This window comes from Salvelinus alpinus, chromosome 7 (assembly GCF_045679555.1).
Source record: "Salvelinus alpinus chromosome 7, SLU_Salpinus.1, whole genome shotgun sequence".
Taxonomy (NCBI): Eukaryota; Metazoa; Chordata; class Actinopteri; order Salmoniformes; family Salmonidae; genus Salvelinus; species Salvelinus alpinus.
In genome coordinates, this window is record NC_092092.1 from 26,903,805 (window position 1) to 26,919,789 (window position 15,985).

Consider the following 15,985-nt stretch of genomic DNA (forward strand, 5'->3'; position numbering starts at 1 on the left):
AACCTCTGTCCACAAAGCATATTGCATGTAACAAACAGTTACATGACCTGCAGCATGACCTGCAGGTTAATGTTTATTTTCGGGCTACTAAACAACTATTGATTTAGAACCACAGAGAGTTACCAAAAGTCACAGAGAAAACAGGAGCTTCCTCCACTATTCCATCACTATTTCAACTTCAACATTATCAAATCACCTCTGCTTAGTCTAATACAGTGACAACTGAAAGATACCAAAAACGATGTAATCCAATCAACATAAGCTAAATATGATGTGGTTGTCCATGGTTCTGATTTCTGTGTGTGTGTGTGCTTACATTCGTGCTAGTAGAAAAAACATGTTGACTCACCCTACTTGTATAGAAACGCTAATGCCATCCTCCTCTCTTTCATGTTGACAAAACGGTCTACGACTCTGTTATACAGTACACACTTTTAGTTTTTGCTGTCCTAGGCTACCTGGCTAAAATGCTTGCTCGCAAGCCTAACTTCCATACATAGGCAAAGATGAGCCAGCTAGTTAACATTAGCATGCTATGTCAAGCTACGTTTTGAACTTCCATCCTCTCAGGCCAGGGGCACAATGTATGAATTTATGGTTGGATCAGAATCGTCATTATAATCATTGCCCTGTACAGATAATTAAGTAAAACCACAATTCAAATCCCTATCTCTATCCAGGGCTAATTTAGGAAAGGGACAATTTTAGCTAGCTTGCTAGCCACCGGAGGACAACAACACGAGATGCAACAATTCAAGTTTTTCTGTCAATTATGTTTCACTCTTGATGTGATGTGATTGGTGTGAAGCCAAATCCAAACTGGCTTCCCTTAACATTTATTTTTGGTGCGCCAGGCCCATTCTCAGTTGAGCTCATTCAGTTTAGCTCAACGCTGATTGGCTATTATTTTATACTTTTTTTATCAAGGGAGGCCAAATGCTCGCTGGCTTCCTTTGCATTCAATGCAATGGGCGGCAACAATGTCATACACTTTTTGACCTGACAGCATCAGATAGAAGGCTACACAGAGACAGAGGGGCACTGTTTCACTTGCTCAGATGCATTCTCCGGTGAGATACTTTCAGCCACTTGCGAATTGAAGGACAATTATGAAACACAGAGAGACGAAAGATACATTATTTTATCTTTTAAAAAAACATTATAGGACCATTTTGGGGGGGGAGCCTGGCTTCCCTTGGCATCCATGAATACACACCACTGTTTTTATTGTCAATATCAAATCATTTCTGGGTAACAATTAAGTGCCTTACTGTAATAGATTTCCATTCAAATTGGCAAAATTAGCTTTTTAGCAAAAAAATATTTATCAAGCAAGAATATTGCTAGGAATGTCTGGGAGTGGTCTGAGTCGGGAGGGGGCAACTATAAACTAGCTGTAATTGGCAGAGAGATTTGAAACTCTTTGTTATTGTCACACCCTGACCTTAGAGATCCTTTAAATTCTCTATTTGGTAGGTCAGGGTGTGACTAGGGTGGGAAATCTAGGTTTATATTTCTTTGTTGGCCGAGTATGGTTCCCAATCAGAGGCAGCTGTCTATCATTGTCTCTGATTGGGGATCATACTTAGGCAGCCCTTTTTCCCACCTTCTGTTGTGGGATCTTGTCTTTGTTTGTTGCATGGGTTGCACTCCTAAGCTTTTTGTTCGTTGAGTTACGAGGAGTTAGCTCAACGAAGCAAGCACGAGAGGCAGCCCCCAAATTTTGGGGGGGCACACGTGGAGATTGGCGGAGTCAGGGTTCAGACCTGAGCCAACTCCCCGTGCTTACCGTGGGGAGCGAGTGACTGGTCAAGCACTGTGTTATCCGGTTCTGCGCACCATGCCTTCAGTGCGTATCCACAGTCCGGTGCGCTCTGTGCAAGCTCCCCGCAGTTGCCGTGCTAGAGTGGGCATTCAGCCAGGACGGATTGTGCCGGCTCAGTGCTCCTGGCCTCCGGTGCGTCTCTTCGGCCCAGGATATCCTGCGCCAGCTCTACGCACGGTATCCCCAGTTCGCCAGCACAACCCAGTGTGGCCTGTGGCAGCTCCCCGCACTTGCCGTGCTACAGGGGCGATTCAGCCAGGACGCGTTGTGCCAGCTCTATGCTCCAGACCTCCAGTGCGCCTCCACGGCCCAGCATATCCTGCGCCGGCTCTACGCACTATGCCCCCAGTGCGCCGTCATAGCCCAGTGCGTCCCGTGCCAGCTCTCCACACTCACCGAGCTAAAGTGGGTATCCAGCCAGGACGCGTTGTGGCAGGTCCCCGCACCAGGCTTCCAGTACGTCTCCTCAGTCTGGTGAGACCTGTTCCGGCTCCACGTACGAAGCCTCCAGTGATGATCCATGGATCGAAGCCTCCAGTGATGATCCATGGCACAAAGCCTCCAGTGATGATCCATGGCCCGGAGACTGTAGTGATGATCCATGGCACGACGCCTCCAGTGATAATCCATGGCCCGGAGCCTCTAGTGATAATCCATGGCACGAAGCCTCCAGTGATGATCCATAGCACGGAGCCTCCAGTGATGATCCATGGCACGAAGCCTCCAGTGATGATCCATGGTCCGGAGCCTGTATTGACGATCCATGGCAAGGAGTCTCCAGCGACGGTCCGCAGTCCAGAGTCTCCAGCGACGGTCCGCAGTCCAGAGTCTCCAGCGACGGTCCGCAGTCCAGAGTCTCCAGCGACGGTCCGTAGTCCAGAGTCCCCAGCGACGGTCCGCAGTCCAGAGTCTCCAGCGACGGTCCGCAGTCCAGAGCCTCCAGCGACGGTCCGCAGTCCAGAGTCTCCAGCGACGGTCCGCAGTCCAGAGTCTCCAGCGACGGTCCGCAGTCCAGAGCCTCCAGCGACGAGCTGCAGTCCGGAGCCTCCAGCGGTGGTTTCCAGTTCAGAGCCTCCGGCGATGATCCACGGTCTGGTTCCTCTGGCAACGATTCACGGTCCGGAGTCTCCGGCAACGATCCACGGTCCGGTTCCACAGAAGCGGAGGGATCAGCGTAGGGAGCGGGGGCTACGTCCTGAACCGGAGCCGCCACCGAGGGTAGATGCCCACCCGGACCCTCCCCTATAGGTTCAGGTTTGCGGCCGGGAGTCCGCACATTTGGGGGGGTGGGGGGTACTATCACACCCTGACCTTTAAATTCTCTTTGGTAGGTCAGGGTGTGACTAAAGTGGGAAATCTATGTTTATATTTCTTTGTTGGCCGAGTATGGTTCCCAATCAGAGGCAGCTGTCTATCGTTGTCTCTGATTGGGAATCATACTTGAGCAGCCCTTTTTCCCACCTTCTGTTGTGGGATCTTGTCTTTGTTTGTTGCATGGGTTGCACTCCTAAGCTTTTTGTTCGTTGAGTTGTTTATTGTTTTTTTGGTGGAACATTTTAATAAAGAAAATGTACGCCTACCACGCTGCACCTTGGTCTTCATTTAACGACGGACGTAACAGTTATTGGTCTATTAACCAGTGATGTCACCATAGAAAGACGAAACTCCTGGCAAATTATAAGTATTTTCAACCAGCAACTATCAAGAAATAACACACAAAAAAATGTGGACACTTTACAGTGTTAGTTACATCAGCTGTCGTACATATGATATTAAACACAGGAAAAAAAATATTTTGACAGCACTGGACCTTAAAACAATGTAAACTATGCTTTGGTCCTTTCATTGCTCACACAATTACTATTTGTCTCAAAATTGAAAGTCAATGTAACTGGGAATTAAAATGGTATGCCCATACTCCAATAAATCACAATAATGCCTAGAAATCTGGAGGCCGTCCTTTTGCACCCCCCCCCAATGGTCCAAATGTGGAATATGTACCCTTGTCGATATCATGGACAGTAATGGTTTGAGAATACTCCAGGATTTGAAAGACACACATTTTTTCTATATTTCTAACTTAGGTCAGGTATGCTGGGAAAACCCAACTACCAAACCATCCAATGATGGGATTTATAAATAAATGACCTGGGCTCCCCTGAAAGGACTGTTCTCTATAATATATAAACATTTGGAAAGCTCATACTCTAAGCTGGCCATTAAAAAAGTATGGTCCATAGATATAACTGGAAAAATATGGCCTTTGCTTCCTGTAATCCAAACCATCAATTTACACATTTTAAGTTTGTTCACAGACTGTATTTAACACCAAGGAAACATTTTTGTATTTTTTATTCTATGCTTTCAGGCCCACGGGGAAGAAGTGGTATGGGGAGGGTTTTCTCTGGTCGCCGGGGTATAATAATTTGGGGGGGGCTTATATTTGTCCTGTTACACCCAAGTGTGGAATGTAAATGTGTTTCTTGCATATCCCAACTCCCCCTGAGACACAAGTGCCTTGCTGAAGGGCACAGCGACAGATTTGTTCACCTTTTCGGCTCTGGGATTCAACCCAGCGACCTTGCAGTTATTGGCCCAACGCTCTAACCTCGAGGCTACCTGTCACCCCATCATTATTACAAAATCCTGTGTGATCAATATGATAATTTCTCTGTATGTATTTCTTAGTTTTTCTTTTGAGTGTCAGCCTACGGGTACATGTGGTATAAACTGAGTGTGTGAATTGATATGAATATTGTACCTGTAACCCCCCCCAACAATAAAAATGACAAAGCAAATAAAAACTTGGTAACTGACTGACTGACTGGGTGACTGGCTGACTGACTGATTGACTGACTGACTGGCTAACTGGTTGGGTGACTGGGTGACTGACTGACTGACTGACTGGCTGACTGGTTGGGTGACTGGGTTACTGACTGGTCACTAAGGCCAAGGTTGGAGACTGGTCAGGAGATCAGTGGCTCAGTAATCTCAGATAAATGAACTGGGAGAGAAAGAATAGGGAATTGGAAAAAGAGAGAGACTGGCTGAGGGAAAGAGAGAGAGAGGGAGAGAAAGAAACAGAGGGGGGGAAGCATAGAGGAAGAGCGTTAGAGTGAGACAGAGTCAAAGGTAACGATTGAGTGAGAGGAAGACTTTAAGAGAGGGAGATAGAGAAGGGGGAAAATATCAATTGAGGGAGAAGGGGAGAGGTAGTCTGAAAGAAGTTGTGAGAGGAGAGGTGGAGAGGGTGACGTCACTTGTTGGATTGCAGTATTGAGCCCTGCTGATTACTATAATCCTGATTAGGAAACCGAAGGAAAAAAAACAGGAGCCCTGAATGACAGAAAGAGAAAAGACGAGAAAGAGTCCTTCACTACCACCAGAGAGAGACGGAGGTGGAGAGGAGACGGAGAAGGGAGGAGAAACAGAATAAGAAGAGGAGTAATTTGAAAGGAAACGTTTTAATCTGGGAATTAGGAGCATAGGAATCACAGAAACTACAGAAAGGAACCACATAACCACAGTAAGTAGATCATAAATCTGTGTAAAAAAAATGTAGAAGACAAAGTCCCTGCATTATAGCTACCTTCCTCATTGATTTCTTCTCATATTTTATTGCCTAATTCTGCCCACCCTTTTAACCTCACCTCATACTTGTCATTCATACCCCCATGCCCTCCCCTCCCCACTCTCCCTCTTCGCCACACATTCTTCTTCCTCCCATCCCTCCTCCTCCTCCAGGCCAGGATGCCCACTAACGGTACAAACTGTCCACTGAAGCTGCAGTTTGGTCTGATCAACCACGAGAGTCGCTACCTCACCGCAGAGGCCTTTGGCTTCAAGGTGAGATACCTCATCTGACACAGCTTAGTCTTACTGTGTTCCTGTCTAGACTGGTGCCAGTCTGGTCCTGCTTTAGCCAACTCCTTTGTCGTTTTCATGCCAGAGTAGAGTAGATGCCAAAGAAGTTTATCTAAAGCAGGAAAGAGTTAGAAAGGGTGAAGACAGGGGAAGAGGAAAGGCGTTTTAGGTAGACAAGTGGAAACTGTCTAATCCCAGTGCTCTTGACAGTGATCTCTCCTCCATCAGGTGAATGCTTCGGCCCCCAGTCTGAAGAGGAAGCAGGTGTGGACATTAGAGCAGGACTCCCAGGACCCCCAGGTGGTTTACCTCCGCAGCCATCTGGGCCGCTACCTGGCCTCCGACAAGGATGGCAAGGTCACCTGCGAGGCCGAGGGACGGAACACAGACTGCCGCTTCCTAATCGCTGCCCAGTCAGACGGCCGCTGGGCACTTCAGTCGGAACCCTACCTGAGGTTATTCGGAGGTTCCCGGGACTACCTGTCCTGCTTCGCCCAAGTTATCACAGAGGCAGAGTTATGGGCGGTGCACCTGGCGCTCCACCCGCAGGCCAACCTGCTCAGTGTCGCCCGCAAGCGCTACGCCCACCTGTCACCCGACGACGGCGAGATCGCCGTCGACCGGAACATTCCATGGGGCGTGGCGGCGCTCCTGACGCTCGTCTACTTGGATGGGAAGTACCGGCTCAAGACCTGCGACAGCCGTTACCTTGGCAACGACGGGAAGCTGTCAGCGGAGAGCGGGCGGGGCACGGGGTACACGCTGGAGCTGAAGTGTGGGAAGCTGGCGTTTAAGGACTGTGAGGGGAAGTACCTGAGTCCGATGGGGCCCACGGGGACACTGAGGTCTGGCAGGTGCAGCAAGCCGGGGAAGGACGAGCTGTTTGACCTGGAGGAGAGCCACCCACAGGTGGTGCTGATGGCAGCCAATGGGAAATACGTGTCTATACGGCAACGTAAGACACACACAGTATACACAGTAGACAAAACACAGTATGAACATAGATGTCACACATGCATAAATATACAGTATACACCTCTTTCGTTCTCTTTTTTGTTTTCTCTCCCTCTCCTCATGTGTCACTTCTAAAACTACTCAACTACTACTACTACTATTACTACTATTACTACCTCATATTCTCGTACCACTTGATACCTACTGTGGTAACTGAGCTTTCAGATGTACAGAAAATACATTAGCAGCCGTATTGAATATGCATGGAGCTTCACCACTGCCATTCGATATGGATGATTGACAGCCGATAAAGACTGTTCCATAATTATGGGTAATGTAGTCTTCAGATTCCTTATCATATTGTCTGAGGTTGGGTGTTTCCTCGAAGACGAGATGAACGCAGTTGATGTGTTGTCATGTTTGTGTGTGCGTTGATCGATTGTTCTATTTCTAACATATCATTATTGTATTGTTAAAGGGAAGTTCCAGCGTTGTAGTATCATTCCACTGCCTCCTTACAGTAGCTTAAACCCCTCTGCAGCATAGTAGTCTTTTTGTATTTCAGGCTCAGAAAACATGTCACCAGGTCAGTGGGAATGAGATTTGCAAATTATAATGGCTGATTATTCCAGTGCAGCTTATGTACAGTGTAGACTTCATCTCTGGTATACCCTGCATGCATGACCACTGTGAAAAGTGTGTTACTGATTAATAGTGTCAGCATCACTGTATAATATGATAATGTAGTAACTTGTGCCTCTTTCCCTTTGCCCGAGCCACAAACAATTCTGGAATCAGTTACCGGGTCTATGATAATGTCATAGACCCGGTAACTGATTCCAGAATCTACAGTGTTATTAGAATCTCATCTAGACTTGAATCTAGAGGGAATCTTTTCCTAGAATCTCTAGAGTGTTCTGTGTATCGTCCGTGTGTTTGATGCTGTGGTCTTTGGTGAATATTCTTGTCTGAGGAGTAGTGTTACTCTAACCTGAGGGTTGTAACTGTAGCTGAGGCTCATTGTTCCTGGTTAGCACTACGATCTGCAATAACCAAATGACTGAGTGAGACGAGCAGAAAGTGATTACCTCGAGGCCTAAGGGGTATAGGAAACCTCATGAGGGCAGGGAAGAAAGGGCGGTGACGCACCTCTATGCTAGTGCTAAAAGACACTCAAACAGGATACACAAAACATTTCCTTACACTTACTTTTTCCACTCTCATTCTCTCTCACACATACACACACACACACACTCAGATGACAAGTGCACAGACACACATGCACTCACACACTTTCTCTCCCTCTCCATCTTGTACCTACAAACATGCATTACACACACTCTCTCTTTCACAAACACAAGCTTTGTCTCTCTCTTTCTCTCTCTCTTTTACAAACACTCCTGTATTGGTGAGTGATGAGGTGCAGAGTCTGTTAAATAATTGATAGTGCCATGGCGGTTGTTCATTGAAGCCGGGGAGTCTGTTTTCAGAAACCCAAGCCCTACTCTAACTCTATGGGTCTCTGGCCAACAGCACACCAGGGGCATAGCCCATAGCAACTCAGCCCACAAATCAGAAAGACAACTGGGTCAGTCAGTCAGCCACAGACCCCAGCCCAGAGATGGAGATAAAAGAGGTTGAGAGGGCGACCCAGGGAGAGAGCTGCGAAGAGAATAAAGGAGGAAAGGGAAGGGCAAGTGAGGAAAAAAATAGTTAATGGAGGAAAGGGAAAGGGTGAGGGTTAGAAAGGGAAAGACTGTAGGGAACAGCCAGGGGAGAGGGTGGGGAGAGAGGGTTAGTGAGGTAGACAGGAGGAGAAGGGTGGAAGGGGAAAGCATATATAGGGAGAGTGATGGGAAAGGAGGAAATAGAGAAAAGAGAGGAAAGTGAGTAGAGAGTGGTTGTGAAAGTACATGAGGAGAAGGAGGAGGAGTAGGAGAGAGGAGAGCATAGTCAGATATATAGGAAGTCACCTTCTCTATGTGTTCGCACATAAATCAACAGGACTAACAGTTCTCCCTGAAGAGCAGACGTGTCACCGTCAGATAGTTTACAAACACAACTAGGCTCAAAAACTGACTTGATACTTCTCTCTCTTTCTCTCTACTGCCTTCCCACTCTCTTTCTATTAAAGCGCCCATGTGGTGTGTTAGTGTCCATGCACGTGTGTGTGTGTGTGTGTGTGTGTGTGTGTGTGTGTGTGTGTGTGTGTGTGTGTGTGTGTGTGTGTGTGTGTGTGTGTGTGTGTGTGTGTGTGTGTGGGTCAGATCTGTTATCATGTCTGTCGTCACCTCTCTCTACTCCCTCGGGTACATCGATCTGGTCTGGGAAGAAATTGAAAGAGAGACAAACACTCAAATACACACGCACACACACACACACACACACACACACACACACACACACACACACACACACACACACACACACACACACACACACACACACACACACACACACACACACACACACACACACACACACACACACACACACACACACACACACACACACACACACACACACACACACACACACACACACACACACACATATCATCCCGCTACGGTCTGATAGACAGATAAAGGATGCAGTGAAATAAACAAAGAGAAAGAGAAAAAAATGAGAATAGCAATGGAGGAGAGCAAGTGAGAAAGATACAAAGGGGAGAGAGAGCGGGATAGAGAGAGGAAGAGAGGGACAGTGGGCTGTGGCATCATTAATAATGGATGGCAGAGCGACTCTCTGATGTATTAGTCGTGCCTGATCCAGTTTTGGGTGGGCAGGCGGGTGGGCAGGCTTCCAGGTAGGCCAACACCAGGAATTGGAGATGGGCCTGCAGTCTGTTTTAAACCTTACACTACACTCTTAGAAGAAAGGGTTCCAAAAGGGTTCTTCGGCTGTTCCCATAGGAGAACTCTTTTCGGTTCCAGGTAGAACCCTTTTTGGTTCTACCTGGAGCAAAAAGGTTCTACCTGGAACCAAAAATAGTTATTCAAAGGGTTCTCCTATGGGTACAGCCGAAGAACCCTTTTAGGTTCTAGATATAACCTTGTTTTCTAAGAGTGTAGACTACCACACTCTACCCTAGGCAAGTGATTTTTGAACCTCTCCTTGGGGACCCCCAAACGTTTAATGTATTTTAACTATCCACAGCTAGCCCTTAAGTGAATCAGCTCAGCTAGTTCAGGGTTACAACAAAATTGCTAAACGTCTGGGGATCCCCGAGGAGAGGTTTGAAAACCATTGCCCTAGGCTATATAGCAGTCAGCGTGCACCATTTGGTATGATTGACCAACTGTAGTGTCAGCAATGCCTTTCAAGATATCAGATAGATGCAGTATCAGATAGTTATAAAACCTTCCATTGATATCCCCTGAGGTATAAAACCTTCTATTGATACCCCCTGAGTTATAAAACCTTCTATTGATACCCCCTGAGGTATTAAACCTTCTATTGATACCCCCTGAGGTATAAAACCTTCCATTGATACCACCTGAGGTATAAAATCTTCTATTGATACCCCCTGATGTATAAAACCTTCTATTGATACCACCTGAGGTATAAAATCTTCTATTGATACCCCCTGATGTATAAAACCTTCTATTGATACCACCTGAGGTATAAAATCTTCTATTGATACCCCCTGATGTATAAAACCTTCTATTGATACCCCCTGATTTCCTGTCTTCTTCCTCTCTCTCATTCTCTCCTCTTTCTCTCTTAGATGGGCTGTAGTCTGATCACAGCTGAGCTCAGCAGACTGTTATGGTGATGGTGTGATGTGAAATGGACGCACACACACACGCACGCACGCACGCACACACACACACACACACACACACACACACACACACACACACACACACACACACACACACACACACACACACACACACACACACACACACATGAAATTGGACAATAAAGCGTGAAGCAGTGCTGAGATGAGAGGGGAACCTGATCAAACAGAAAAACAAGCCCTGGTGATAAGACAGAGAATAGTTTTTTTTAGACTAAGCCAATAGTTTCTTGGCAAAGCTGGGTTGAATGTAACTAAGGAGGACCCTAGTGCAGAAGACTGTTAGTAAAGTAAAGGGGTTGGTAGAATCTGTCTGCCTGTCTGCATGCATGCCTGTCTTTAATTAATGTTAATGCTATTAGTATTCTGCATAATGGACAGAGGTCTTTGACAGTATGGTGGGTTATGGGCCATCCACATGTGAGTGTATAAGGGCATGCATGTGTGAGTGTGTAAACGTGTGTTCCCATGGATTTCAGACAGCCTGTATTGACAGTTATGAGTATCAATAAAACTTGGATTGATTTCGAACTGAACACACCATGAACTGAATTTGACTGACCTCACACCTCTGGCCCCTCCCAGGTGTGAGTATCTCGGCCAACCAGGAGGACGAGACGGACCTGGAGACGTTCCAGATGGAGATTGACAAGGAGAGCAGGAAGTGTCTGTTCCGGACCAACGAGGGGAAATACTGGGCCCTGGTGGCCCACGGAGGCATCCAGACTACGGCCACAGAGAGGTAACCCTAACTCTAAACCAGGGGTGTCAAACTCTAGTGTCTGCAGTTTTTTTCTTTTTTTCTTTCAATTACGACCTAGACAACCAGGTGTGGAGAGTTCCTTACTAATCAGTGACGTTAATTCATTAATCAACTACAAGGGAGGAGTGAAAACCCGCAGACACTCGTTCCTCTGTGGAATGAGTTTGACACGTGCTCTAAACCTAAGACTAACCCCTACCACTAACCCTAGCTCCAGTCACAACCCTAAACCTAGCTCCAGTCACAACCCTAACCCTAGCTCCAGTCACAACCCTAACCCTAGCTCCAGTCACAACCCTAAACCTAGCTCCAGTCACAACCCTAAACCTAGCTCCAGTCACAACCCTAACCCTAGCTCCAGTCACAACCCTAACCCTAGCTCCAGTCACAACCCTAAACCTAGCACCAGTCACAACCCTAACCTTAGCTCCAGTCACAACCCTAACCCTAGCTCCAGTCACAACCCTAACCCTAGCTCCAGTCACAACCCTGACCCTAGCTCCAGTCACAACTCTAACCATAGCTCCAGTGACAACCCTAACCCTAGCTCCAGTCACAACCCTAACCCTAGCTCCAGTCACAACCCTAACCCTAGCTCCAGTCACAACCCTAACCATAGCTCCAGTCACAACCCTAACCCTAGCTCCAGTCACAACTCTAACCATAGCTCCAGTCACAACCCTAACCCTAGCTCCAGTCACAACCCTAACCCTAGCTCCAGTCACAACCCTAAACCTAGCTCCAGTCACAACCCTAACCCTAGCTCCAGTCACAACCCTAACCATAGCTCCAGTCACAACCCTAACCCTAGCTCCAGTCACAACCCTAACCCTAGCTCCAGTCACAACCCTAAACCTAGCTCCAGTCACAACCCTAACCCTAGCTCCAGTCACAACCCTAACCCTAGCTCCAGTCACAACCCTAAACCTAGCTCCAGTCACAACCCTAACCCTAGCTCCAGTCACAACCCTAAACCTAGCTCCAGTCACAACCCTAAACCTAGCTCCAGTCACAACCCTAACCCTAGCTCCAGTCACAACCCTAACCCTAGCTCCAGTCACAACCCTAAACCTAGCTCCAGTCACAACCCTAACCCTAGCTCCAGTCACAACCCTAAACCTAGCTCCAGTCACAACCCTAAACCTAGCTCCAGTCACAACCCTAACCCTAGCTCCAGTCACAACCCTAAACCTAGCTCCAGTCACAACCCTAACCCTAGCTCCAGTCACAACCCTAACCCTAGCTCCAGTCACAACCCTAACCCTAGCTCCAGTCACAACCCTAAACCTAGCTCCAGTCACAACCCTAAACCTAGCTCCAGTCACAACCCTAACCCTAGCTCCAGTCACAACCCTAAACCTAGCTCCAGTCACAACCCTAACCCTAGCTCCAGTCACAACCCTAACCCTAGCTCCAGTCACAACCCTAACCCTAGCTCCAGTCACAACCCTAAACCTAGCACCAGTCACAACCCTAACCTTAGCTCCAGTCACAACCCTAACCCTAGCTCCAGTCACAACCCTAACCCTAGCTCCAGTCACAACCCTGACCCTAGCTCCAGTCACAACCCTAAACCTAGCACCAGTCACAACCCTAACCCTAGCTCCAGTCACAACCCTGACCCTAGCTCCAGTCACAACTCTAACCATAGCTCCAGTGACAACCCTAACCCTAGCTCCAGTCACAACTCTAACCATAGCTCCAGTCACAACCCTAACCCTAGCTCCAGTCACAACCCTAACCCTAGCTCCAGTCACAACCCTAACCCTAGCTCCAGTCACAGCCCTAACCATTTATTATCCAGGTCTGCCAACACCATGTTTGCAGTGGAGTGGATGGGCCGCAGGGTGGCACTAAGAGCCAGTAACGGGAAATACATCTGCACCAAGAAGAACGGTCAGCTAGCAGCCGTCAGCGACTCCGTAGGTAAGTGTTTGTGTCTTTAAGAGGGTGAGTGGGTTCCATGGTTCTTATGCTTTTTAAACCTAATATCCCTTCCCCTCTCCTTAATTTCTACCTCTACCCCTCTTCCTCCTCCTTCCCTCTCTTTCCCCTCCCTCTCTTCCCTGATCAGGTGAGGATGAGAAGTTGATTCTGAAGCTGATAAACCGTCCCATGCTAATCCTGCGAGGGTTGAACGGCTTCATCTGCCACCATAAGAACTCCAACACGCTGGATGCCAACAGATCAGTCTATGACATCTTCACACTGCATTTCAGTGATGGGGCGTACCACATCAAAGGTGAGGATATGATATGCACATTCTAGCTATTGCATAGAATTCAATGCATTTTTCATTAAGAATTTAAGAAGTTTTGTGCAACTGCTTGTTTTAATCTATTGCTTTCTGCTTCGATCTGTCTTGACGTGTAAAGGCCTTTCATATAGTGCTGCCAGTCCATGTTGTCTCTCTCTAACTAACCCCTTGTAGGTGAGGGAGGGAGGTTCTGGTATGTGAACAGCAGTGGTCTGGTATGTTCAGACGGAGAGACACCAGATGACTTCTCCTTTGAGTTCCTGGAGCACGGACGCATCGCCATCCGAGGCAAGAACGGCAGATACCTGCGAGGCCAGGGGGGCATGCTGAAGGGCGACGGGGTTACCCCCGACAGCTCTGCCCTCTGGGAGTACTGACCTATATGGGGGCCACTCTCCTACCCTGCTGGAGGTTACCCCTAACCACAGATCTAGGATCAGATTGGGACAGATTACCAGATTACCCTAACCCCCATGTCCTAAAAATGAATGAACAGATTGGTAAAGAATATCTGACTCTAGACTAGTAGTTAGTGGCAACTTCTGCCCTCTCCCATAGGTCCCTTTCTGCCCCTGTCACTCCCCTCAACCTACTCCTGGCATGCCAGCCAATGAAGAAGGCACAAAGAGAAAACAGACTCTTTTACAGGGGAGGTCGAGGGAAGACATACGTTTAAATGAATGCACTAATTGTAAGTCGCTCTGGATAAGAGTGTCTGCTTAATGACTAAAAGGTTCATTTAAAATAAGGCAGAGTCTCATGTTTTCAGCTCAGAAGAGCCTGGTCAGAAGAAATGAATCATGTTTGCTGGAGTCAACACTGTTCAGTGAGTCAACGGCAGATTCCAAACAACACTATGCTTTATAGGCTTATGAGATTTTTTAAATGTTTTTTAAAATTAGTATGTTACTAGTAAAAGTCAGGGTTCAGAGTAAGTACCATACTCACACACAGAGGACTAGTCATGGCTTGGGTTTTCATTTAGCAACATTGTTTTAGCTACAACAACACTATTCATGATACTACAGTAATACAACTACTAATATTTCCATTGTCCACACATTGCTTTGTTTATACCTGGCGCTAACATGCGTCCTTTGTCCTGTTGTGGTCCACATTCTCACATTCTGATTGTGCCCACATTTTCAGAAATATGTCTATACATGGTATTAAAATGAGTATTTTAATCGTATAGACTGGATGCATTAAAAGACGCATTGTGGGTCTGATATCTTACAAGTGTACACGGATTTGGGCCTGGTCTCCCAAAAGCATCTTAAGGCTAAGTTCAACTTAGAATCATAGGATCCTATGGTTCTAACAATGAACTTAGGCCTTAAGGTGCATTTGGGAAACCGGGCTCTGGACAGTGAAACCATTTAAATCATCATTATCCAGCCTTCTAAAATCACTGACAGGTGGCACCATTGACATATGGCATCAATATGAGTCTTAAAGCAGCAATCAACAGTAGAAACAATATCTAAGCACACTAAAGGCTGAGGGATGGGGCTGGAGAAATGTAACCACTCTCAAATTCATAAACAGAGCTATAGCTGCAAGGACTGAGCATCCATGATATCAAAACTATAGTTTTAACCATGTTTTCAGGCTATATCGTGTTTGTTTACATTTACTTTGTTTACAAACAAACTATTTACTTTGGAGTAAAATAAGCTTATATTTTGGGTTCTGGTAGTTAAACTAAGCTCATGAGACATTTATAAGTTAATTATTTAGATTTTACCTTTATTTAATTAGCCAAGTCAGTTAAGAACAAATTCTTATTTACAATGACGGCCTACCCCGGCTAACCCCTAACGACACTGGGCGCCGCCCTATGAGACTCCCAATCACAGCCGGTTATGATACAGCTTGGAATCTAACCAGAGTCTGTAGTGACACCTCTAGCACTGAGATGCAGTGCCTTAGACCACTGCTCCACTCAGGAGTTCTTCAAGAATCAATGAGTACATATCCTTAATTTATAAGTCCAAAAATGGATGTAGCAACTGCTGATTGCCCCTTTAAAATAAAGAAATAAATATTATTTTGAAAGAATAGCTGTCAAATAATTTGCATACAGGGACGGACCAGGAAATGTAGTCACAGTAGATAGATAAGAGAAACATTTTAATACCACGTGTAGACATATTTCTGAAAATGTGGGCACAATCAGAATGTGGAAAAGACCAGGAAAGAGGACGCATGATCGCGCCAGGTATAAATGAGGCTATAGAGGAGTTAACATGGCTTGGGTTTTCAGTTTGGAAGTGTCTACTGGTCAACTGTAGCTCAGTTGGTAGAGCATGGCACTTTAGTGTTTGCTATGCCAGGATAGTGGGTTTGATTCCTGGTACCGCCCATATGTAAAATATATGCATGACTAAGTCCCTTTGGATAAATATGTCTGCTAAATGGTATACATTATTACTACAGCAGCTACAAATACTCCAGAACTACTATACACACAATGCTACAAATACCTATAGAGACACTCTGGTGTAAAACCAATGTGCC

At 46.5% G+C, this 15,985-nt stretch overlaps 1 protein-coding gene across 1 annotated transcript; it reads left to right on the plus strand.

Moving 5' to 3' along the window:
• Positions 1 to 5,569: 5,569 nt before the first annotated feature.
• Positions 5,570 to 14,687, plus strand: LOC139580703 (fascin-2-like). The gene is made up of 6 exons (XM_071409634.1): positions 5,570 to 5,671; positions 5,918 to 6,644; positions 11,031 to 11,187; positions 13,013 to 13,134; positions 13,283 to 13,450; positions 13,640 to 14,687. The coding sequence occupies exons 1-6, from the start codon at positions 5,576 to 5,578 to the stop codon at positions 13,840 to 13,842; spliced, it is 1,473 nt and encodes a 490-aa protein (XP_071265735.1). The 5' UTR covers positions 5,570 to 5,575; the 3' UTR covers positions 13,843 to 14,687.
• Positions 14,688 to 15,985: the final 1,298 nt, after the last annotated feature.